Source organism: Echinops telfairi, unplaced genomic scaffold (assembly GCF_000313985.2).
Source record: "Echinops telfairi isolate 266 unplaced genomic scaffold, ASM31398v2 ScPeMD7_31;HRSCAF=116, whole genome shotgun sequence".
In the NCBI taxonomy this organism is placed as follows: domain Eukaryota; kingdom Metazoa; phylum Chordata; class Mammalia; order Afrosoricida; family Tenrecidae; genus Echinops; species Echinops telfairi.
Genome location: NW_022103928.1, coordinates 38,060,556 through 38,087,018, shown reverse-complemented (window position 1 = coordinate 38,087,018; position 26,463 = coordinate 38,060,556). Strand labels below are relative to the sequence as shown.

At 43.6% G+C, this 26,463-nt stretch overlaps 1 protein-coding gene across 1 annotated transcript in view; it reads right to left on the bottom strand.

The window, feature by feature from the left end:
* PTPRN2 (protein tyrosine phosphatase receptor type N2) overlaps positions 1-26,463 on the bottom strand; it is a 1,475,949-nt gene that overhangs the window by 35,141 nt on the left and 1,414,345 nt on the right. The window contains exons 17-20 of the mRNA XM_045290142.1: positions 24,608-24,685; positions 8,301-8,420; positions 6,703-6,869; positions 1,405-1,458 (exon numbers count right to left, since the gene is read on the bottom strand). Of these exons, the coding sequence (XP_045146077.1) occupies positions 1,405-1,458; positions 6,703-6,869; positions 8,301-8,420; positions 24,608-24,685 (419 nt within the window). The remainder of the gene's footprint in view (positions 1-1,404; positions 1,459-6,702; positions 6,870-8,300; positions 8,421-24,607; positions 24,686-26,463) is intronic.

Below are 26,463 nucleotides of genomic sequence, written 5' to 3'. Positions count from 1 at the left end.
ATATATATTTTAAAAAATAAGGAGTGTGTTCAACCGTTTCTTTTCTGCGTGTAGAATGCCGCTCCGTTACGTGAGCCTGAGAGCTCCGCTCTAAATCAAATCGGGCTTGTTCCCACAGCCATGACCGGCTTTGAAATGAAGAGCCGTTCTTATTTATACTCCTGGCCCAATGAGTTGTGACTTTATGGGGGAAAAATATCCCACCTCAAGACTTCCGTAATTACGTGACTAGATGACAAATCAATTTGTGTTCAGCTTTTGATTTGCATGTTGGCCAATCATTTTGAGAAAGCATTAGCAAGCTGGTAGCTTGATTTCTTGAGAGCCAAGAATCACTGAGTTTGCCTTTAACATGTTTTCTGAAATAAATGGTGAAGAAAGTTGCATTTGGGACAGATCGATATTTCAGAAACTGTACTTTCATAACATACATACATCTTCACTACATCATCAAAGAATAACCACCGAACCTCGTCCTCCATTTAATCCTCCCCATTGATTACAAATGACAGCAGCTCACTTTCCTGTTGTGCAATTTTTTTTTTCTCCACTCTCTTCCGTGCCTAATCTATGTGGGTGTTCACTGAAGAATGTTACGCCATACAACACAAACATTTCCAATTCATTGAAGAGTTTACCGGTATCTATAGGTTAAAAAAAAAAGTTCTGTTCTCCTTTTGAGGATGCAAAACCCTTTTGTTTCATCCTCCTCTCTTGGACACACACACACACACACACACACACACACACACACGCACGTGCGCGCACTTGCATTGACTGACTTGGTGTTTGATCTTGGGGGACAGATTTCCTTTTGGCCCGAGGCAGAAACACTGAGTACGAGTTCTTTGTCCCAAAGTGTTGATCATCAAGCCAAGAAGAGCACCATGAGCAGACATTTGGTCCGAGTGGCTCAATTCTTACTGATGAGACTTTAACCGACTTGGCGATCCGGCCCTTTGAGTTTTCACCCAAATTGACAGAAGACACAGGGAGAGGGTCGCCACTGCAGTGGCAGAGCTTGTGTCCGTTTACCATTGATGCCACGAGTAGCACTGCCACGCACCCTTTCCTCACTTTCTGCACAGGGCCGTTGAGTCCACGCATGACATCACAAAGACCATCTTGTGTTGTGGCGCCACAAGGTCGCAATAAGGTAGCAAGCAATAAGGTGGTAGGGCCTGGACCTCGGGAGGCAGACTGTCCTAGTAACCGGACAGTGGTTTCCCACAAGGAACATGGACAGCTCACAGAGGTGTAAGGAGATCAGTGGAAAATTGTTATGATTGACTTCCTTGAGAAGTACCCTTGACATCGATTAAGAAGCAACGAGAAAGTGCAGCTCCTCCATTTCATTGTACAGGGAACAACATCTCCTCAATCCAAGTTAAAAGTTGTACTTGCCTGCAGTGAACAATTATTGGACAAGAACGGCCCCTGTAGCACTTGTTAACTTTTCTGAAATAAAAAGAGATATAAAAATTATTGTGATTACCATGATGCTATGTTATCCAAAATAACCAGTAAGCCAAGGCAAACATCAGATCTTTAAAATGACATGCCATTGCCTTTTAAACAAAGAAAATCCGAATTACGTATACATTTTCAAACATTTTTTTTCAGCATTAAATGATGCAGCAAGGCTGTCAAAACAATTCTTCCATTCTGGCAAAATGGTTTCTAAGAAGCAGGTCCAGGCTTTAGGGGAGGGCTCAATTGCCCTCCCCTCCCCCAACCCCCCACCAGTCCTCTCTCAACCTTTCCCTCTGGCTCCATTCTTTTTTTTCTTCTTCTTCTTCCCGTTTTGCTTCAGTTGACTTGACTTTTGTTGTGATATGAATGCCTACCTTCATCACTGAAATTTTGGGGGTTTTGCAATTTATGTCAAAAAAATTCTTACAGCCTAGATATTACAGTGGAATATATAGTATAATGATATTGCCTCTGAACTCCATTTTACCATTCTGTCTCAGAGCAGGTTTTTAATCTGACAGCTTCGGTTAGGATATCTAAGCTACAGAGAAACCTCAACCAAGTCAAAAGAAATCTTTAGCATTTCATTAACCTGTTTCCCCTTTGAATGATCAGAGGTATTACAATTTATACTAAGCTGATTTTAAGACTTTTGTAACCAACCCTAACTACAAAACAGGGGGCTGATTTTAAGTTCATCATATAAATCTAAGTATTTAATTCAAACAACTAAAAATACTTACAAAGCATATACAAACTTTCAATAAAATTTCCAGAATAAAGAAAATACAAGACAGGATCTTGGTTTACTGGAAGGAGGGGGGGAGGGAAATGTGAGGGAGCATTCTCTAGGATGATGTTCCACAAGCTAGCTAGTAAAATTTAAAATAAAAACAATAATAATAACAATACCGGGGAATAATTCCCCTAGAGCAGAAATGGAAAATGGCACCTTTCTTTGTAAAGATTTGCCTACTGTGCAGCCAAATAGCGGAAAATACAGAATTCAATCAATGTGTTGCTTTATCCACAAAACCCCTGAATCCAAGAAGAAACGGGGATGGGAACGGGTGCAAAAGAAAGAAATTGAGTGAGTGATTAACTGAAAAATGTTTTAATGTCTTGCAGCCTAAATAGCCACGGCTTTTATTTTCAAACCCCCTTGGACCGACTCACAGGGAGCCCCTGGGGTCAGAGCAGCAGTGCCCTCCATGTGGATGTCAGTGGCTGGTAGCCCAGAAGCAGTTGGCAAAACCTTTCTTCCAAGGTATGTCTGGATAGACTTGACCCACCAAACTTCTGGATCATGTTAACAGTTGGCATCTCCCAGGGTGCCCCCGTTGTAGTAGCAGAACGTAGCTCGAAGGAGCAGGACTGTGCACGAGGTAAGACACCATCGCCCATGAGCTGGTGGTGTATGTAGCACTTTAAAGCTTGCAGAACACCTGAAAATATTTCTGAGGTGGAGAAAGCTGGGAGACATGGGCAAACAAGTTACTCAATGCCCAGGACAGTCACATTTCTCTTTCTTCTAGAGCTTTCCTGCTTGGGAGGCTGTTCTGTTCTGTTTTGTATGTTTGTTTTGGGATTTTGGGGTGTGTGTGTGTGTGTGTGTGTGTTGCAATGTTAAGGTTTGGGGTGGGCGAAGTGGAGGAAGAAAAACCGACAGCACTTGCATGCCAGAATTCCTTAAAAATTCTCAGTTTTTTGAAAACAGAACACAAAACACATCCACTTATTGCTCCTTTTACTCAGGTTGCAAAGGCAACATGAATTTGTGCTCTAAGACAGATGTCAAACTCGAAATCTTCGTGTGTGTGTGTGTCTGCGTGTGCACGCACATGTTTGTGTATAAGGATCAAGCTCAACCGTCAAACTAAATCCAGAGTGCCTTTACGTTAAAAGGCCTTTCACCTTCATAGAGAAGCATTTGCTGGGGACTTCTCATTAGCTGGCTCTTTGACGTGACCAGGGGCCACCTCCTTGCAGCCTTCGGCCATGTTTCATACAGGATGGTCCATCTGTGTCTGCAGACACTAAGCTGCACTTTTGCATGTTCATACTCTGGCCAGTGCCAGGTTTGCTCCCCCCCCCTGATGGAACGTGCACAAAAAGGGGTAAATATATTAAAACAGAAAGAAGCATACCCACTAGAGACTCTTCTTTCAAATGTATTGGTTCCAGAGAATATAAAGAATCATCAAAAAAGGGGTAGCTCATCTACAGCTGGTCAGGCAGCTCCTTCTTCATGAAAAACTTTGCAAGAAAAGTCTCCCTTGCTAAGAAATGCTGCCCCACAGCTGGTTATTAGCTAATGCAGCTATGATTTGCTTCTCTACTCCTATAAATCCAGTCTTTCATTGGTGATATATTTAAAATCTTACTTTTCCTGCTGTGACTTGCTTCACAGGCTGTACCTGGTTGTCTATGCTGTGTTTAGAAAGGTTTCGCTGTAAGTTTAATATCTAAACCAGCCCCGCCCCATGCTAAACTTATTTAAAATCACACACTATCAAGGAGACACGTCATGTAAATACCATATGGTGCTATTTTGGGGGAAAACAAAAAAAAAAGAGTTTTATTTACAAAGGAATCATGGACTTGAATCATTATAACTTGAAATATCACACAAATGAAAAAAGCAAAAACCATCCAGAATTCGGCACATATTTTCATCCAGGTGGACTAAGGCAGGCTAGAGATTAGTTATGAAGATAAATAAAATACAACGATCTTATTTTATTCTAATTAGAACAAAACACTAGTAAGCAAAAGGTCTCATACATTAAGGAAACACAAGATATTAGATCCATTTCAACAGGAGGAATTAACTGAGAAAGAATGATTAGTAATACAAACCAACCCATGGGTCACTGAGTGGAAAGGAATCATCATGCAGACCATCAGCAAGCAAGGTCAGAGGTCGTGAGAGGCTCAGAAAAGGGGGTTCCCACATTGTCCCTGCAGCAGAGTCACAGTTTCCAATGATCACTTTTGTGACTATGCAACTGGGCTCATATTACTAGCTGCAACATCACAAAAATGACACTGGCCACCGCTAATTAGCTGGCAAAGTCAGGGTTTGTCCACTTTTACAGTGAGCAGCGTTAGTGAATGCCATTGCGCACAGCGAGAAGTGAGAGAATCATAGAGAGAGAGAGAGATAATTTCATTTTATTTTTTTTTTAAAAAGCAAAGCCCTCCTATGTGATGCTAATTATCTCTTAGCGTAGCAGCTTCTCTTTAAAGTGTAAATGTGCTCCCTCTGGGCTCCAGAAATATTTAATGACACATCTCAGTGCCTGACTCACGCACTAGGCCCGAGCTAGAATGCTTGGTGTATTGTTCAAAGTCAGATGAGAGATCCTGCTGCATTAAAAGGACAGGTCTTCAGAAGTGGCCTCACCATCTCCATCGCTGGAATTTGGCTGATGGTCACCTCACAGTAATCTGTGTCGAAGTACAGCGCATTCTGAGGATGCCACTGTTCCCATCCATGGTCAAGATCATGTGAGAAAAAGAGGCGGAGGTCCTGCCAAATAAGGCAAGGCAAGAAGAGCTTTCTCTCACCAGGCGTTCAAGACAGCGTAGGTGCTCGTTTCCCTTTCAATGTAACGGAAACCTTCTCCGCTGACTCTGGGGCAAGGGAATTTTGGGAATCCATTTTTTCTTCAGGATGGATTATAAACACAGAGGGTTGGTTATGTATATGCTCAATTCCATATATGTATATGATAGATAAGCATACTCATACGCATATATGAAAGCACTGAATGCACATAAAGACAGGGAATGGTCCTCGTTGGTAGCTGCCTCCATGCTGCCAGTCATGACAGCTTTTTTGAGGATTTCCTTCCAGGAAATGGACCCTACACAAGATTCTTAAATAGCATGTCTTTGGGGATTAAATTGGTATTGAGCAAATTTCTATCGAGGCCAAGAAAAGAAGATGGCCGAGGAGGGAGTGGTGGAGGGTAACTGTTTTACTATGCATTCAGTATTGTGGATCCACAGTGCACAGGGCATCTCTCGGAGAGGTGACAGAGTAGGGCAATGGTCACTGACTGTGGTTTGTAGATGGGCCACCAAATTTGTGTCTCTCCTTGAGCTCATTCACATGCTGCTTGATCCAAAGAACTAGCCGAATACAATTTCTCTTGTACTCTTCAACGCAGACTAAAAGGCAAGCGGAGTAATGTCAGAGAAGCCTCCAGCAGGGGGACCGCATCATCCCACGCTTCCAGAGATGAGTCTGAAACGCCCGTCTTCAGGAAAATGCTTGCCTTCTCAACTTCCCTCTGACCTAAGTACCTCCACAATCAGGGATGACTAGCTCTTTAGATACAAACTGCTCTATGACAGTCTGGAATGCTGGCTTAATCAATGCCCCCCAGTGCTACTCCTACTGCCTTAGGAACAGCTCTTTGGTTTCCTTTGTGTGCAGATTTTCAAACAGTCAAATGTCAGAGAGATTTCATGTAACTTAGAACTTGGTGCTGCAAACCTTCGCTTTCTCTGTGAATGTTTACCCATTTACCAAAAATTATTACCAAATTTGATGTGCTAAGTGTCAGTCTTAAATTTTGTTTTCTCTGCATTGTAAATATCTCCCTGTAAGACAAAGTCTGGCATTCATTTCAACAGTTCAATAAATACATGTTAATATAAGACAATTGGTTGTGTGGCGAGTTGATTTTAATAATGAACAAAATACTGAATTAAAAAAAAAAAGCAGTTTCAAAATGGCACTGAAAATATATACATGTCATCTGCTAACTCCACCCAGGCTTGCATCGAGAATTACACATTTTAAAACCTGGATCTAAACTTGTTAAATCTCGTCATCACATCCAACTATATGAATACCCACATTCAATATTTATTCATGAATATTCTATGAAATATAAACTTTAGGGCTCTTCATCAGTTGGTGAACTTTATCAGAGATAATTACCATATTCCCACAATTCTAAGATGCCCATTCCACCTTCATATTTTAATGCCTTTAAAATGAAGAAACATCTCATCATTGATATGTACATGTAATATAATCCTTTTTCTTTTCCTTTCCTTTTCGCTCTCTCCTCTGAAGGCAATGCTACAAACGATGGAACATTTTACAATCAGTGGCATCTTAGAGTTATGGAAAGCTGGCATTACAGTGTGCGTCCTTTTATCTGATGCCCATGCTGTAGATACATTAATCTGCCATTGGGCTCTTTGTAATACCTTCGGAAATCCAGCAGTGACCTTGTGGAGGACGGAACGCCCTGGTCATACCAACTAAGGAAATGGAACTGGGTCACAGTTCGCGTCTCATTGGTTTGGAGATTCTTCAGATAGAAGCTCCTTACGAGGAAATCCTCACACCAGATATGCTCAGAGACCAGATTTACCTGGATGGAGGCAAGAGGAGAAAAAGGGAAACCGTGAGAGGCCTGGGCAGCACGGATCTAAAGCAGAGCTGAGCAGGCGGCTACTTGGGAGCAGAGAAGGGGACCGGCTCCAAGATGGCACGTTGGATATTGCAGGGATGCACTGACAATGGACTTTGTGGGTCTCCCCCACCCCCGCCCCTTAAATTTAAAGGGCTTCACGCCAAAGAGAACTTTGGTGTTGCGTCCAGTGTCACCCAGGGGCTTCAGAGGCTTTTGAACAAAAGCACCAATCAATCCACCGAATATACAACCTAAGCCCCTCTTGAGCTTAAACTACCTAATGCAGCATACACCTGGACTTAGAACTAAGGAGAACAAAAGAAGCTGAGAGTTGTATTCATGTGGCTACCGCCAAATCACTTTCCACATTTTAAGTCTATTTGCAGTGACCTAAAAGTCACAGCTATGTGATTTAGGCTTAATCATCGAGCTTCTAACAGGCTTCCGACCATGGGCCTCAGAGTTCTGATTAATTTTAATGCAAAACAGAAGCAAAAGCTGCATTCCTGTGCTTGTTTAAAGGCCCAAGTTGATTTAGTTCATTCTTAATGTGGGTAGAAAATCCGGCAAGGGAAATAAGCTTGTCAGCAGGTTATCCTCAAATAAAAAGGTCAAACGCTACGTACACAAGCCTCTAAACAGCACCGTGGAAAGACCACACTGCCCAGTCAAAGAAATCAATAAGCAATTAGAATAATGGCAGGGTGCTTTTTAAAAGTAGACCCTATTTCAAGGCCTGTTCTATGGGACTGGATTCTATAGGCCGCCCTGGGGAGGTCAATCTATATATATTGGAGGCATATCTATATATTCCTCTCTGTAGCATTGTGTTTTTAAAAATAAAAAACGGTAATTTACCCCAGAGTCCAATTCCCGATGGCATGACTGTTTTAAGGGTTGGGATCTCTGTCTCTCTACAAGGTGAGAGTTGTGAGCCTGATTAAAAACAAACAAATCAAACCACCAGTCGATGTCAAGTTGGCCCCCACGCTTGGTCCCCCAAGTGTGGCACGGTGGAAGTGGGATCTGTCTGGGTCTCAATGGCTGGTCTGGGCCAGTAGACCACCTGGTTTTTCTTCTACCATTAACTAGTCCTTGCGTACTCTAAATGCTGAAAGCACTAACCATCCTAGTAGCAGGTCTGGGACTGCAGTCCCCTCTTTCAGCTCGGTCTTCCTTACTGGTGGTGGCTGTACCTGCAGACTGTGCAGAATGAATTCTACTGCCGGTTGGGCTGTGAGGACCAGGTGTCCCATGTGCCTCTCTCTCAACTGCCTGAAGGGGAGGTTTCGCCTTGGGTTGAATGGGATTAGGAAACGTTGCACCCAGCATGCTAGCAACCCCTGGCCTTACAGTCGACTTTCCAAGCAGATGCATTGGGTGAAGTACCTCATAGATGTGGTAAAGATTGGAGCCTTCATCTGGCCAGTAGTGGTAGCACTGCTTGACTCCATTCTCCGCGAGGGGCGTCAGCATGACAATAACCACGCAGCCGCTCTCCCAGACCATCTGCGGACAAAGGAGGCACCGTGGCCACAGTGTGACTGCCTACTTACTGCGTGACATGCATAATTACTGCACTCCGAGACACAATCCAAATTTATTCCATTCACAGGAAATTTAGTTCATTTTCATGAGACACTTTCACTCTGCAGCTGCCTTCAACTCTCTGAATCAACTGGACCCATGCTTTGCATGCTTCCATGAAATATTAAAAAGAAAAATGAAAAGAGAAGTTAAAAAAAAAATCCAGCGAATTCCCTGAGAAACTCCTCCATGCGTTCTAGGATCAGCTGTCTGGATGTCCAATGCAGGATCTAGGCAGGACAGTTCCTCGAATGCAACCTGAAGCATCCAAGGATGGTTGGTGGTGTGCTGTCCTCACCATTTGGCAGGCTGGCTGGGGTGCTGAGAGAGCGATGCTCACTCCCTTCCCACTGTGAAGCAATCTGAGATCTGAGGACATGCTCAGCGTCTGGTGGGGGCTGTCATTATTTTGTGTAACCAGAGAAATATTTTCCTTTGTCAAATTGTTATCCTATCAGAAGCGGGTTCTGAGGGGAAAAAAAAACCCCAAACACCCCCCACCCCATTTTAGAAGTACACGGTGTCCAACAACCTTTAGCACTGGAGTTTCACTTAGCTGTATCAGAATCTAGAGGTGATTATTCAAATGAAAACAGACCCCCAGCTGCTTTAATAATTCAGAATAGGCACTCCGAAAATAACTCAGAGGCACGAGCAACAAATGGATGTCCATATAAACCTGCAGAAATAATCTTTTTTAAAAGGCCCCAAAGCGTTCACCCTCCTACCCCCAACGCCTTTTAAAGACAAGTCACAACTTCATGGCTGTAAACCTATGTATCAGTTCTCACAGCGCCATTACTAAAACCACTGGCTCTCAGGGGTTACGCTGATGTCGAAATTTGCAGGCTTTTATTAGCATGTTACATTCTAGAGTGATGAGTGCTCTGCTTTTCCTGCAATGAGTTACATTAATGTCACAGAAATTGTTAGGAGCAACTGCGTTCAGATGCAAATTTAGTATTCAAGAGAGCATTCATTTCTTTTTAAATACAGACATAACAATCCAATTAAGGTCTTGTTATTTAAAAATCCACATATCTTGGATATAAAATGTCTTCTTTTCATAGTCCGTGTTATTAAACTCTCCCCCTCTTAAATCACCTTTAAAAACTCAGACATATACACAATATTTTCCTCTTTTAATATTGATTTACCTTCCCATGTGATCGAAATTGTCAATATCCTTTTGGCACCTCACTGTGTATCAGTTATATTGGAATTTAATGGGACCTACTGACAGTTACGGAAAAGCTCACAAATAAATATGAATTATGCTCGAACCCAGGCACTTTCCATTTAGTTAGTGGAAATCCAACAATAAGATGAGAATTCAAAACATGTGTCTTACTCTAAGCTTTAAAAGCAGCTCTACTAAATCGGTACTTTCATCACATAACAATTTAATGTGCCTTTAGAAGGTATAGAAGCTCATTGAAGCCATTACGAAAATGAGGAGAAACACAGATTTTATGAGTGTAATAAAAATACAATGATCTAGACCATAAACTAATCATCTGGCACTCGGCTTGTGCCACCCAAGTGTAACATTAGAAAGCCCACTCATTTACTGAGGAATCCTTCAGCTTGGCAGCTCCTTTCACTGGTTCAAACACACAGCACTTCATTACTGATAGCCCGCCTGGCTCTCTAAAGATTTGGTTAAGATTAAATCCAAATGAAACTTAATTTAAACAAACAATCACAAAGGCACTCTTGGGAATAATATTTCTTTTTTAGGTCACTGTGTATAAAAACAGAGAGAAGGATTTACTAAATCAAACTACTACACAGCCCAATTGGGCACAGATGTAACAGTGATGTTCATGGGTCTGCCTCGACTATCCAGTGTTACCAGGATATCCTCGATATCAACCCACCTATGAGACAAAATCATGGCCTTTCATTATATCCCCCAACCCAAACTCAGTTCCAACTCATAGCAACCCTATGGCCCTATGGGTTTTTGAGACTGTAACTCTTTATGGGAGTAGAAAGCCTCATCTTTCTCCCAAGGAGCAGCTGGTGGTTTTGAACTGCCAACCTTGCTGTTAGCAAATATATAGCTTGTGTCAAATATATTATGTATGTTAGCATAATGGCATATGCTACCATGTAGTGGATGCCAACTCATACTTGAACTTATTGGGCAGTTCACTGCCCATGTGGATTTACAAGACTGTAACTTTTTTTTAAAACTAGGAGTAGAAAGCAGAGCAGCTGGTGGTTTCAAACTGTTGACCGGGCATTTAGCAGCCCAATGAGTAACCACTATGCCAACACTATGCCACCTAGGCTCCTAGATACTTTCAACAAGGGGCCCTCAAAAAGGCTGAAAGGAAAATAGAAAGAAGACAGTGGGATTCCCCTCCCCATAAACCTTGTGAAGCCTACCTCTTACACCCCACTTTCAACTGCATTGCCCAACTAGCTGATTTTCAGAATACACAGAGGAGGAAATTTGTCATTTTGTTGGGATACAGGATGTTAGTAAAAACTGCAGTTAACTGGGGTTTGATTTCAAAACAGTGACATGATGCACTGCCCTCTTTTCACTGCCTGGTCTCTGTTTCCAGGTAAAACAAAGGGCTGTAACACAAAGGGGGCTCAGGTAACAGAGTGGTTCCTGCCGGGCTGTGATCTGCAAAGCCAGCAGTTTGAAACCACTAGCAGCCTCTCAGGAGAAAGATGGAGCTTTCTGCTCTGTCCTATAGGATCACATCGATTTGATGGCAGTGAGTTTGGGATTTTTTTGGTAATACAAAGGAGTCCTGGTGGCACAGTTGTATGTGTTGGTATAAACCAGGTCGGCAGTTCAAATCTACCCACTGCTTCTCAGGAGGCAGATGATGCTGTCTGCTCCCGTGAAGACTGATAGAGCACTGTAGGCCTGTGTAGGGTCACTAGGACTCAACATCGGCTGCATGGCCATGAGTGGGACTAATGCACAGAGAGTGCTGTTGGTGTGACAAGCTTTGAGAACTCAACACCTTTTTCTTCTCCAAAGTAATGAATGATCCAGAATCACTGCTCACTCCTAGTGCAGGCCGCTGGACTAGGTCATTTTTGAGAGAGCTGAGTTGTTGAATTCAGAAACCAGAAATGACCGTTTCTAACGCTTTCGGAGAATAAAGGTTTTCAGAGTCGTCTACTCCTGTATCTACATTTATTGAGCACTTACTATGTGTCAAGCAGCTCTGACAGCCTAGTGAGTGACGCATTTGGCTGCTACTGCAAGGTCAGCAATTCAGATCCACTCAACCCACCAGCCGCCCCATGAGACAGAGTCTCAGACACCCACAGGGGCAGTTCTGCTTGTCCTATAGCCGTGGCTCTCAACCTTCCTCATGCCCCGACCCTTTAATACAGTTCCTTATGTGCTGCTGACCCCCCAACCATAACATTATTTTCGTTGCTACTTCATCACTGTCATTTTGTTACTGTTATGAATCTGGCAACCCCTGTGAAAGGGTCATTTGACCCCACCAAAGGGGTCGTCACCCACGGGTTGAGAACAGCTATCCTATAGGGTCACTATAGGAGTGGGATTTGACTCAATGGCAATGGGTTGTGTGTGAGAGGTATCAAGCGTTTAGCCGAAGACTCGGGGCTGAGAACAGCCCTGGCTTTGCTGGGCTGCACCACAGCAGGGATGGTGAAGCTTTTGCGTGTGTCCTGGCATTCTGTGGCACACCCTAACTCCCTTCAGCTACACGGGGGTGGGGTGGCGGTGAGGGGGACACCGAGTTGGGGGGGGGGGCACATGCCTCTTTGTAGCAGGAGGCAAAGGCCTCCCTCCTGCATCACCATACAGCCTCCAACACGGTTCCATAGTAAGTGTTATGGATTGGCTCTTGTTCATGTAGAAACGACCCGACCCGTCCTGCACTTTGAGAATTGACAATGCCCTCGATTCCTGCGAGCTGTCTTCTCAACTGAATCAGCCTTGCTCCTCGGAACCTGACCTGGAAGGCATAGGATGTTCTAAATATTATTGCTCTGAGTGCTGGGGAGGTGTGGGCATTTTCCTGACTGGGAGTTGTTCGTGAGAGGCATAGAGAATGGTAATTGATGTGGTTCTCAGCTGCACTAAAACAGCGTGGCTAAACCTGGCCGCTAACCAGATGCCTTCAGGTTGACTCTGAATCATGGTGACCCTAACCAAGTAAGCCTTTCTTCGAGGTCTCTCTGGGTGGCCTTGAAACTTAGATCTGGTGGTTAGCAGTCGAGTGTGCTAATGGCTCCAGAGAGGACTCCAATTCCTGCTAAGCACCGCCTATTTACCCACTCACAGATTACACAAAGCAGCAAACGCCACACTGACCAGTACGGTCAATACAGTTTGAAACAGGGTCCTATTTATGGTTCTTCTGCAGCAAATAACTTGAAAGATTAAAAATCAAATGATTCAAGCAGGTGACCTACCATATATACAAGAGTACAGGCTGACCCGATAGCAGCCAAGTCACCTGATTTTACCACGAAAACTGTGCTGAAAAAATGGCTTATACATGAGTATATATGGCATGTGATTTAAAATACTACAGTCAGGCTGATTATTTGAGTCACTTATGTAACAGACTGTTAATAAGAGGGAAAAGGTCATAAAATTCACTGATACATCACAAGTCAACATTCAAATCATCTCTACATGATTGAAAAAATGTTGACTCCATTACAGTTTTGTAAATTAAGTTAAATAAGACAAAGGGAAAAAAACAGTGGGGTATCTGTATTTGAGCCCCAAGTATTTAAGGAGCCAGCAAAATTAGTTCAGAGATACAGTAAAAACTGATTAAAGAAACCATGGTCAACCTGAAATAGTCACGAGCCCGGGTCAAATGTCACTTATTCTACGAAGTACCTTGATGCTCCCAGGCAGAGAATTTCCCCCTCCTTTACTTAGACCTCTTGTGATAGAGCCTTTTGAACCTTCTATTGTACTTTATAGTCTGACATCTTTTTCTTACCCAACTGTCTTCTCCTTGACAACTAAATCCTAGTCTGGTTCCTATTTCTACCCTCTGAGGTCTGTGGCAGAGTGCTTTATGATCACTGGTGCTCAGTCGAAAAAAATGTTGCTGAAAATATAACTAGTTTTAAAAGAGACCATTGGTTATTTCCAAAAATGAGACAACTCAAAGAAATTACCATTACCTCGAAGGAGGGCATAGAAAGAGCCCTCCTAGAAGCTGCTACAAGGTACAGAGAAGGGACTTTTACATAGAAAGATGAACGGTGTAAGGACCTGCTGAAACTGTTGGTATTTGAAGGCGGTTTTTTCTTTTGCTCTCCAGAGGGGTTAAACATTCTTCTGCCATCCTGACTGCACAATTCATTGACTCTGTAAACATCTTGTCATAGATTGAGCAGAGGTACACTTACACCAGGAAATGAAGATGCTGGCTCAAATTTTAAAATGATAAGGAGTCAATTAATGAGGCTTAAGAACCTTTGCACTTTACTCCTTAGGAGTTTGCTGATGCCAATAAGCTGTAACTAAGTGGTTTGGGATAGATTCCAAGGAAACGAAATAGAAAACTTAGCTTTTCATGTCTGCAACACCTTCTGCAGTGGAGACTCCCAAGCCTTGACCCACCCTGCCTCTGAGGACAATCAACAAATGTCCCAATAAAACCTGCTGAGAATCAGCTTTTGTCATACCATGAGCTTTTTGGAAACGGTATCTGTGAAAGTTAGGTTTTATGTCCACGTGGTGGGCCAGGATTCTCTCATGATATGATATGTGGCCTAGTCAGTGTAAATTGTCAGTGCGTGAACGCTAGCTCACTTCTATTGCTGGATCCAGATCCTGAATCTGGTTCATTGAACTCGGATTCATTCAGCTCTGTATCCACCAGCAGGTGGGTCTTCCTGCTTCATCTTCTGGCTTCCTGTTCATCAGCCCCTGCAGCTAGAGGAGTCAGAAGAAGGCTTCAGTTTACATCTGACTCATAGACTGGAACCTGACTGGACTTATCCACTTCTTCAACTGTGTGATATAAATTTTGATATAAATCTCTAAATATACACACAAGGAGCCATGGTGGCATAGTGATTAAGTGTTGGATTGCTAATTGCAAGACCAGCAATTCAAAACCATCAACCTCTCCATGGGAGAAAGATGAGGCGTTCTACTCCTGTAAAGAATTAAAGTCTTGGAAACTTATAGGGGGGCAGGTCTACTCTGTCCTACAGGGTCACCATGAGTCAGAACCAACTTGAGGGCAAGGAGTTTTTGTTTTGGTGTATACACACACACACACACACACACACACACACACACACACAGTCACTGCTTTTGCTTTTCTAGAGAATCAGTCTAGCACGTTATCTAAGTAAGTGAAGGTACTAAAATTTCCGTTGTTTATATATAGACCAGGAGAACTCGGTTTTGTACTTCTATCAGACACTTGTGCCTAAACCAGTCCTACGACTCAGGACAGAAGAACTTCCTGATATTTGACAAAGAGAAACCACCACCTCTAGGGTTTATTTCCTCCAGAAATCGTTTTGCCCAGGTTAGAAGCGGGGGAGAGCACGTAAATGAAGAATGTTTGCCTATTTAAAAAAAAATAGAATTAGAAGCCTTTTAGGAGGGAGTAAGTGCTTCCCACTTTGTCAAGCATGTTCAGATTCAAGATGGTGTGATGTAAGTAGCGTAGCCATTAGGCACTTCCATGGCAAGTACACAGACTTACAGACTAGGTTGTTTTGTTATCTGTGGCGGATATATAATCATTTGTCAATTTGAGGATTAAGAGTGAAGGGGTGGAGTCCAGCTGTCAATCAGTTCATAGCCAATGAAGCCTCTGTGTGGGCATGGCCTTCTCCTGAGAATTCTGGGAACTCCGGTACTTCCTCCTTGGAGGCGGGAGACACTTCTCTCTCTGCCACACTGTGGGAGACATAGCAGCTCACAAGGCACATAGACCCACCCTGATGCAGCCCTGGGTGCTAGAGAAGCCATGCAGAGACCCCTGCCAGCACTGAGTTGTTTCCAATGCCACTGGATCCAAAGGCTTTCTACCCACTGGTCTGTGATCTTCTATATTCAGCTCACATTGCATGTGATTCTGAAGAGGACTTTATAAATTGGCCTCGGACATATGGGCTAATAATGGACTTATGGACTTGATCTGGACTGGGCTGTTTTCTCAGTGTTCAATTGCTCTTGTCTATAAATCTCTTTCTTATACACATGTGTGTCCGTGGATTTGTTGCTCTAGTCTACCCAGACTAATGCACCCAAGCTTTGTGCAATCACTGTTGATGTATTTATGATCAGTTATTTGACATGAAGATGAAGCCACCTGGCCCCAAAGAAGTGTGGCTACTTATGAGTCAGCCTGCTTTTTGTTTTGAATTAAGATGCCAGTTTTCCTATTTCCTATTGACAGTGATGGTTCACTGGTAGAATTCTCACCTTCGATTCCTAGCCAATGCATGTCATGCACAGCCACGACTGTCTGTCTACTAGTGAAGGCTGGCATGTTGCCATTACGCTGAGCAGGTTTTAGCCGATTTTCTAGACTAAGACCAGGAAAGATTATCTGGTGATCTATTTCCAAAACTAAGTCAATGAAAACCTTATAGATCACAAGGGTGGATCGATAACAAATCATGGGGGATGGAGCAGGATCAAGAATATCCGGTTCTGCTATACATGTGTTGCCACAAGTAAGGGTCAACTTGACAGCAGTTGACAATTCGACTCCACACGTAGAAGTGTCCTGCTTTTAGCTGCCATTTCTTTTTAAGATTGGGACCTGGCTAAGATGTATCAAAGTCCAGATCTGAACCTGGAGAAGGGAAAAGAGGAAGAAGAGAATGAAGAAGAGTAGACAATAGCAAGTAGGGAATCTAAATTGCGCAGTAGCCAGATTTTTTTCAACTCTGACCTATAAACAAATTTAAGAATGAAACTGTGTGTGCATGTGTCATTGAGTTGACTCCAACTCATTTTTATGAGCCGAAAGACAACAGAATGTAACACTGCCCAATTCTGTGCCATCCTCACATTGTTATGTTGTTCCCCAAACCCATGTCAATCTATTTTATTGAAGGCCTTCCTCTTTTTCAGTGACACTCTACTCAGGAGGATGTCCTTTCCAGGGACTCGCCCCTCCTGAGTAGGAACCCAGCGTGGGTTAGAAGCTGGGCTGCTAACTGAAAGGTACTCTGAGACGGAAACTCGGCTTTCTCCTCCTATAAAGATTTACGGCTTCAGAAACCCCAGGGTGAAGTTCGACTCTATCATAGATAGTCATTGTGAGTCAGAATTGGCTCGATGGCAGTTGGTTTGGCTTTAACATGTTATTCTGGCTATACATCTTCCAAGATAGATTTGACTATCCTTCTGGAAGTACATGGTACTATCAATACCCTTTGCCAAGACCATCATGCAAATGCATCAATTCTTCTCCGGCCTTCTTATTCATATGGAGTGAATGGAAATACCATGGCTTGGGTCAAATGCACCTTATCTTTCAATTCTATTTCTTACAAACCCGTAGAAGCCCTCTTGTATATTTACCCCTAGTGGATGCTATCAGGTTAAGTGCTGGACTGCTAACTGCAAAGTTGCAGGCTTCAAATCCACCAGCCACCCTGGGAGAGAAAGATGAGACTGTCTGCTCCCCTAAAGCTTCTCAACCTGAGAAGCCTTGAACAGGGTCACCACGAGGAGAGTCAACCAGGTGGTCGTGGGCTTGGTTTGGGTTAATTTCAAATGACAATGCTAGGGCATGAGGAGCTATGAGTTTCTATGGTCAGCAGTATATAACCACACATGCAACAATGGGAGCCATATTTTCAAGCCTAAAATTCCATCAGATTGATCTGAGAAAGGGTTTATTTTTTTCCCTTGAAAAGCTTATGAATTTACATATAGAAAAACTCAGTAGGGCTAAAAATTTGCAATAACACGTCTTGGAAAATCTAGGACATGTGGTTAAAATATATGTAAACTCATGGAAATGAATAATCAAGCCTTATAAGAAACGAATTGCCCTGTTCGTTTTATTTTATTTTTTTAAAACAGCCTCAGTTCTTGTATTTTCCTGTAATTCAATCTTAAAACGTGCTTTAAAACCAACCAATCTGTTACTTCACGGGGTTCCTAAGTCCATGTCCCTCTCCTCACCTTCCTCAATTTCTCAACACTCCAGAGCGCTAACACTGTTAACGTGTCTCTTTCCCATCCTTCACTCTCCAGAGGAGATGAGGGTATGAATGACCAAGTGTGAGCCGTTGAAAGCATGAGAGAAGCTAAGGGATTAGAGGTAGGGGTTTCCTTGTCCCTGGGGGCATCATACGATGCAAGGCAATTATTCTTTCTGAGTCTACAATACGTGAGTCTTCCTTTGACCTGTGGTCTGCTGAGGAAGAAGACACAGCCTGACAGTGGGTGTGAACTGGGAGAACTTGGTGGCTTTTATGTGGAGCCCTAGCGGTGGTTAGCAAGGCTGAGAGGTGAGGAAGAGCTCTGGTGTTAATTAGGGCAGCACACTTCCCTGCTAGCTTTTCCTCAGCTTGCTCTTTGTTTCCAGGTAAAATAAAGGGCTCTCAGGAACACAAAAAGGAAGGTAGTATTTGTGAAACAAGTCTTTGAGAAGGTTTTATTACCTAACAAGTAGATACTCTAAAAAACCCTCTCACTGCTATCTAGTTCCTACCAACTCATAGTGACCTGTGAGTTTCTGAGACCACAGCTCTTCACAGCGGTAGAAAGCCAGGTCTTTCTTCCTGGGAGAGGCTGGTGAATCTGAATTGCTGACCTTGGAGCTAGCAGCTCAACGTGTAACCACTAACCGACCAGAGATCCAGAATTCCTATGTACTCTTATGCATGCCATTGGCACAGTTGATTTACTAAAGAGCTGAACTGCTGAGTATCAGAAAGGTCCGTCTATGCAGTTTAGTTACCAGAGAACACACATCTCAGGGTCACGTATGTGTGTGTGTGTGTGTGTGTGTGTGTGTGTGTGTGTGTTGGACACATTTACAGGCACCTAGTGTGTGTGGGTGTCTTTGTGTGCTTTAAGGAGAGCACCTGGAGTCCCTCTTAAGATGTTTTCTAGCACGGCGCGGGATTGTCACCTTCCCTGAGATTAAGGCTGTGCCTTCTCTGCATGTGTGAAATTGTGGTTCTTGTGGCTCTGATGATGCTGCCGGCACAGCTGTGAGCTGAGTTAGGCCATGGTCACAGAGATAAAGAGCAAGGGTCCCTCCTATAAAACAGGGGGTGGGTGGGTGTCATTTCTCATCCCTATCTCTGTTTGATTCAGCGCTAGGATCAAACATGGAAAAACATGGCAAGTAGACAATTGTTGTCTGTCACAGGAAGAACAATCAATACTCGGTGCCTGGCAGGTATCCCATTCTTGAACTCTTCTAGTACTCGCCCTTCTCCTGTGTTGCCGCCTCATTCCCCCAACAAAACAGTAAATAAAGGAAAAATCTTTATACCCATTGGGCCTGCCATAGCAGCCCAGACTTTGTCTTGAGTTTCAAGAATGCTAAATTAATAACTGAACTTTATTTTAACCAAGCCTATCTACTTTTACAACTATACATACATACATACACACACAAATACACACACATAAATTTACGTAACACAAAAACCTCAAGTCTATCAGTTCCGGATAGAAGAGAATGCATTTCCTATCACTTAAGACAGTATAATACAATATTTCCAGAAAGTAGAAAACAAAATTTCATAGCTGAATTATTTTCTTGGTCAATGTTCATAAGAGTAATAAAAGTTAACATTAATTGGGCACCAACTGAATTTGGGACAATTGGCCTTCTAATCAAGTGTGTCACTCTGCTCCCTTAAGGTTCTGTAGAGCATCGTTGGCTGGCTAGTACGTAGTTTATGATTCTGTCTTCACATTTAGTACGTTCCTAAATTTGCCAGAACACATTGCTTAAACTTCTGGTTCAGAAACTAGTGTTATATCTCTCCTAGACATACTCAGAGTTTGGTAACACATGGAAAATACCACTAGGGGGTAAGGGGTAGGGAGGGGGTGAAGGATAGAATGCTGCTAGTTCATTCTATAAATATGAATGTGGGGTGGCATATAGCCAATTCCCTCAAATTGCCACCGTTTCTTAGAGAATCCTATAGGGCAGTTCTATTCTTCATGGGGGTTGCTATGAACTAAAATCGACTTGATGGCACCCAACGAGAGCAATAGATTAGTTCAGGATATTGAGGAAGAATATAAGGCTAGGCAGATGTGGCTCTGGCTGGAGAGAGTACCATGATTGATCAGTGCTATCTGCTAGGGGAAACGGATGAATGTGTACTGATATGAACACCAAGAATTTACTGAATTACTATATAGCCAGTCCCTTAGAGCTGTTACCCCCAAACACATCCTTGACTCTCTAAATTGACACCCCATAGAGACGTCATTTCTCCAGAAAGGCTCTCTGTGCTCTTTTAAAGCTGATTCCCAGGCTACACATTTGCACTCAAAAGGTGTAAGCATAGTGTGTGCTGTGCTCCAGGCTCTGTGTTTCCAAGTGTCCAAGATGGAAAAGATACTCAACTGAATGGTTTCGAGGGCCCTCAAATACAAGGAATAAACTTCAGGGATATCTTCTTTTACAAAACTTACCTTTAGAAAATTTTGAATGTAAACCAAAGTTTCGTAAACCCAACTCTTAAAAGGCATAACACATCTTTAGAGAAGGAGTTCTTGACACTATGTAATGGATGGCTTGTGGGAGAAAAGCAGACATTTGTACAGTCAATCGCGAGCTGAGGCAGGGGGAAACAGGAGTACCGGGGATGGGGAAGCAGCTGGGTGGTGCCAGTGGTTACCCAGCTGAGCAGGAACTGAAAGGTTAGACATTCAAGTCCACCCAGAAGAAAGGCCTGAGGACCTACTTCCAGAAAATCAGCTACGGGAAAATCTTAGGGAGTACAATTCTACTCTCTACCTGAGAGTGCCTCAGTGGTACCTGGTGGTAACATGCCGTGGAAGCCATGACATGGGAAAGGGGCCAGTGCTGCTTAGAGCTAAACTCCAGAGGGCCAGAGTAGATCTAAATGTTCCGTATTCATGTAGAGTGGAGGAGCTCCCAGAATGCTTGATCTAGTTCTCCTCCATTGATAGGCGTGATGGGGCTATGTTCCTGTTTTTTCCCTCTCTTGTGGAAGACCTTGGAACCCTCTTTAAGCTTCATGTTCTTCCCTTCTCATCCTCACCTGCCCTGTGAACTCTCTCGGGACTCTTGTAATGACCACCTGTCTGTCCTGTTACAGTGAGTCAAACAAAGGCCTACTTTGTACTCATCCATCTTTTAATGTTGCCCCCCTGCTAATTAGCGCAGATCCCTCACCCTTTCTTACATGGACGTGCTTATCACTCACAGAGAACCTTGTTAGCCAGTCCCAGAAAGGAGCTTCCATAATCCAGAGGGCCAAAAGATCAGCACTTATGAAAGAGAAAATGCTTTGATATTTTCTGCGACATGAGTTAATATCTTGGTTAAAATTTATCACTATAGTGGAGAAAGGAAAGTCAGCTATGGATGGAGAATATGGAATGTGTGGTCAACTGCCTTTGTAAACAACTGCCTCTTTTGCTACGAGAGCAGAAGAGCTGGGTGGTGCCCAGCTACTGAGCATACTGTCATCGACTCCATAGAGAAAAAAAAATCCTGATTAAAAGGGAGAAAATGCAGAGTAGCATCTCACATTTTCATGTACTCTAGACTTTCTGGAGCCATGGAGGGGGGTAAAACTCTGAAATTGTTTCCCTGAGATTAATGTTTAAACTTTCAACAGCAAATATCCCCTGAAGTAATCTTAAACTTTGGAATACTAGTTTAGCTTCACTAGTAATCAAGATCTTTCATATGCATCATTTTAAAAGAACTTTCTAAATGGGATCCAACTGACAACAGCAACTCAAAAGATTAGACAGAAACATTGGCAGGCAGTGCGTTCATGTTAATGAGAGAGAAACCAGTCAGAAGGGGAGGGTGAATATAATCCATGCCACTAAACTGTACCCAAGGAAACGGTCGAGTTGATGGACGTTTGCTGCACATATTGTCAATCGCAGCAAAAGAAATAAGATTTAGGAAGACAAATGAATTGTTGTTGTTAGCTGCTGACCCACACAGAAACCTGATACACAAAGGAATGAAAGATCATGATCCCTCTCAGATCTCAGATCCCTCTGTGATCCCTGCTGATCAGACTGTTGTGATCCATAGGATGTTCATCAGCTGATTTTCAGAAGGAGATAGTCAGGCCTTTCTTCTTAGTTGCAGCCTGTTCAACAACATAGAAACCTTCAAGCCTCCACTGACAGATGGGAGTAACTGCACATGAGATGCACTGGTCAGGAATCAAACCCAGATCTCCCACTCGAGACCATCAAAGCCACTATCTGGATCACTAAAACCTACCTACTGCTATTGAGTTGATTCCGACTCTGTAAATTCTATCGGACAGGGTAGGGCTGTTCCATAGGGTTTCTAAATCTGTAAATCTTTATGGGAGGGCCTCATCTTTCTCTCACAGAGCAGCTGGTGGGTTTGAACTGCCAACCTGCAGGTTAGCAGTCCAACATTTAACCCACTATGCCACCAGGGAACATTTTGATAAAATGGATTAATTTCAACAATTGCCACTCTCTGTAGTCCCAAACCACCTGCAGCTCTGCAGGAGAAAGTTGGGGCTTTCTACTCACGTAAACAGGTTCAGCCTTGGGGAATCCACAGGGGGTCGCTAGATGTTAACATCGACTCGACGGTGTGTGCGTGTGTGTCAGTAGTGGTAAAAGTAAGCAAAAAAACAAGCCCCTCAAACCAAGCAACGGAAACTGGGCAAAAGAAGAAGTCTTTCTAAGTCTCTGGGTGGTGAAGATTATAAGTCAAAACAAGTGACACACCTGACAGTCCCTTGTACAAATCATGAGATCAATGAGTAGGAGCAGCTGCTGTTGCAGGCGTAACGGTGACCTCATGAAGTCGTGATTCTGTTGGCAAAGCAACGTTGCGGGGTGAGAAGTAAAGGCTCGCAGAGATGAAAGCACCTGTGCACGGAGGCACTGGAGTCCGTGGATGGTGCAAATGGCGAGTGAAAAGCCTGGTGGTTGGCACCCGCCCCAGCGCACCTCAGGAGACAGGCCTGGTGCTGGGTCTGAAAGGTCACAGCCTTGAGCCCGCTGTGGAGCAGTTCCACCCTGCACACGCGGGTCACCGTGAGCAGAATCAACTCCATGGCGACGAACAACAACAATGGAAGCACTAAATGTCACACAGCAATATATTCCTTTGGGGATAAAGGAGTAGGGTCGAATGCCAATTCTGCTGAGATATTTGAATTCTGTGGATAGACCACAAAATGCAAGATTTGTGTTGTCCTTTTTGCCCAAGACAAGAAACCCGACACAAGCCTGGCCCAAAGAGGAGTCCTGAAGCTAACGCTAGGCTTGGGGTCTGTGACACTTCAATGATAAGTCGAAGGGACCGCACAAGGCGGATGCCTTTCTGCACTAAGGAGCAGTTTGCCTAATGGAAGGAAGAACTTCCTAACTCAAAGAATTGTCCAAGGATGATGTGGCGGAGTTCAAGGCGTCTTTCCCCGTAGGCTGGACGGTTTCTTTTGGTAGGTGGAGGACACTCAGACATCCCAGGGTGGGTGGACCACGTGGTCCTCAAGACCATTCTAATGCCAAAGCTTAATGGTTCTATGTCATAGTTACAGGTCTGAACAATATAACATAAGGGTTCAGTTTGATTTCACCTTTTCAATAGTGTTGAGGCAGAAGCCATTAAAACCATGGGATCATACTGACATGTTTCAGATTTTTGTTCTATAATTTGCTGATTTTGATAAATTATGTAATCTCCCAGGTACTAAGGTGCCTCACCTGTAAGAGGACTCTAATGCTACAATGAGTATTCATATGCTTACGAAGCAACAGACACTTAGTAAACCTTCGGTATATCCTGGATTCCTTCAGTGATGTTTCCGGAAGCCTGTAGAAACTACTCTCAACGGCAGGGAAAGGGATAAGCTCTGTTCCTTAGATGGAAGAGAAGACCGTTGATGGGAAAGTTGGGAAAGGCAATGGGAAGCTGTAAGGGATACAAATGTCTGGGCTGCAAGTGATTGTGTTGACCTTTCGTCAGCACATCTGGTTTTGACTCTTAAGAACAACTAAATGAGAAAATGATATAACCACTAGTAGTTTGAAGTGGCTCAATGGTTATAAGTTAGCATGCTGTTGTAGCTTGATTATTTGTCCTCCTGGATATAAAAGGCATTCCATTTTCATAGTTGCTACCACAATGAGCAGCACGTCTTTCCCAACATCTTTGTCTTTAACTAGACTCTCCTTGCAAAGAGTGTTTATCGTGTTTACCGGTGTCGGCTTCGTTCTGTGGACACCGGGTGCAAGCAACACACAGGAGGTGTTCATTAGCATTACTGAGTTAATGCGTAAGCACTGGGGGCTCACCCCAGGCTTCTCCTTTCCACAGCACTCCCACGCTTGTCTTTGTAAAGGGGTGGATGACTGCGGAGGGAAATGTGGGGGATGGAAAGGGGGAATCCATTTGCCCCCCAGCTTTTGCTCCTCTCAGCTAATGTTAGCATCAGCCCCCTATCTCCGGGTCTGAAGCCTCCGTGATCCAGGCCAATGCTGAATGAAAACAGATCAGGTTGACATTAAAAATACATTAGAGAGACTGTTCAAAGAAGATAGACACGTGATTTGAGCACCATTTCTTAACCTTCTTAGAAATAAAACAAAAATAGTTCAGAAGCATGTCTGAATTGACCATACCAATTTAAATAATGTCTTTCTCGTACAGTTTGCAAAATAAAAATAAAGTGGCTAAAAAAATGAAGAGTCTTTAAAAACATTAACTTTTTAAAGGGACTTTTTGTTCTCTAGACAATTTTGAGGAGGAAAAATTAATTAATTAAATGAAGGGCTAACAAATGTATGAAGCAAAGGTACATTTGATGAGCCTGTAAACAAGTTTTCATTGTCAGTAGCATCTGAGGCATTATAAATATCACTCTGTTAAGATCTTATTTTCATAGAGAAATAAATGAATGAAATTCACCTGCCAGAAGTCAGTCACGGTGGCAGGAAGTGGTCCCTGGGTGGCAATATATGCAGGATTCCTAGGGTCATGATCCAACTGTAAAGGAAAGAGGATGGTAGCAAAGTTCAGTTTTTAAAAATTAGTAAACATGGCCAGGATTAAAACACAGGTGAAGGCAGAACCACAAAAGGCATGTAGGCACCAAACACAGTATTAACAGGGCCTCCCCCACCAGCGTCATTGAGTTGACTTGACCCATGGCCGCACCGTGTGTGTGTGTGTGTGTGTGTGTGTGTGTGTGTGTGTGTGTGTGTGTGTCACAGGGCTGGGCTCCCTAGGGTTTCCAATGAGGGATCTTTCGGAGGTTGATCACCAGGTCTTTCTTTTGAGGAAACTCTGGGTGGACTCAAATCACCGACCTTTTGGGGTAAGTAGCCAAATGTGTTAAGCATTTGAACAGCCCGGGGACATATTAATTCCCGGGGTAGAAGGAAAACACAAGAGCCAAACTCAAGATTGCTTCTCCTCTCTTCCCCTTCTTTGATTCCAACGTGCACCGCAATCTAAGAGCAGAGCACTGGAGGTTTGAGGCCCTGCACCCGGGGCAATCCCAGGGAGAATCTCGCCCCCCTGGCAGGATGCAGGAGACACAGGGCGGAGCAGGCTCCACTAGGTCTCTCTAGAACCTCCTGACCCTCCTCAGCACAAGAAATACTCGCATGTATGCAATATTTACAAGTATGCAAATGATTTCACAGCCATTCAGTCAGCGTCCCTGGTGTAAACCACAGGGCTGTACATGATGCTCAGAATAATGAGCCCATTCGTAATAACCCTTGGCCCTGGGCTGGCAGAGGTTAAGCATAAGGTCTTAGCAAAGGGGCAGGGAGCAATTCATCCCATGGATCAACTCTTTAGTGGTCTGGAAGAATTAATGAACAAGCGGCATCTTGCTGCCCAGGAAGAGTTCACTGTTCTACCCTTGGGGCTCGCCTGTGTTCTCCCTTAAGCGCAAGCTGACTTGAGCTAAGGACTCGCTCTGGGAGGGCCCGAGGAGTGGCCACAGCACTGCACGGGTCACATGCCCCTGCCTGCAAGTCAAACCTTCTCTATTCCCTTTCTACCTACAACAAACAAAAAACAATGCAGGTGCATAGCTCAATTGATTGGTCCAAACACACCCGGCTAACCTTAGAAGAGGAAGCCTGGCTTAAAAGACCTTGATAATAACATTTAACTCAAAGGCTGACTAAGCAGAAGAAAACGAATCTTGAGAAACAAAACCTTGAGACGTGAGCAAGCGGATACTGTGCAGGTCTGCCCCCTAAATCCCAAAGATGGGAAGACAGTAGGCATAAGCTAGAGATTGGCCAAGATTTCTTCATCCCCACAATTCCAAAATTATGGAGCATCTTTCTCCCCAGGTGACCACTGTCTACGATTTTATTCCAACTGATAGTGACCCTTTGAGGACAGAGTTTCTGAGACTAAATCTTTATGGGAACCGAAAACCTTTTCTTTCTCCTGCAGAGGAACTGGAGGGTTTAAACTACCAGCTTCATGGTGAGCAGCCCAATGCCTATTGCCCAGGGCCACCAGGGCTCCACACCTTCCTCCCACATACTCCAAAAGGAACTTCAGACACCAGCCCCAGTGGAGACCCTTCCCATGAGATTGTATTCATTTACACATCATGGAGACACACCACCTCTGAGCCAGGAGGGCAGCTCTGCTCTGTCCTGTAGAGGTCAGTTGGAGTCAGAGTGGGGTTCGATGGCAATGGGTTGGGGTTGGGGGCAACACTCCTTTATATTTTTCACATTTGGAATGAGAATATACTCTCTTGATATCAAGATTTGCTAAAAAAAAAAAAA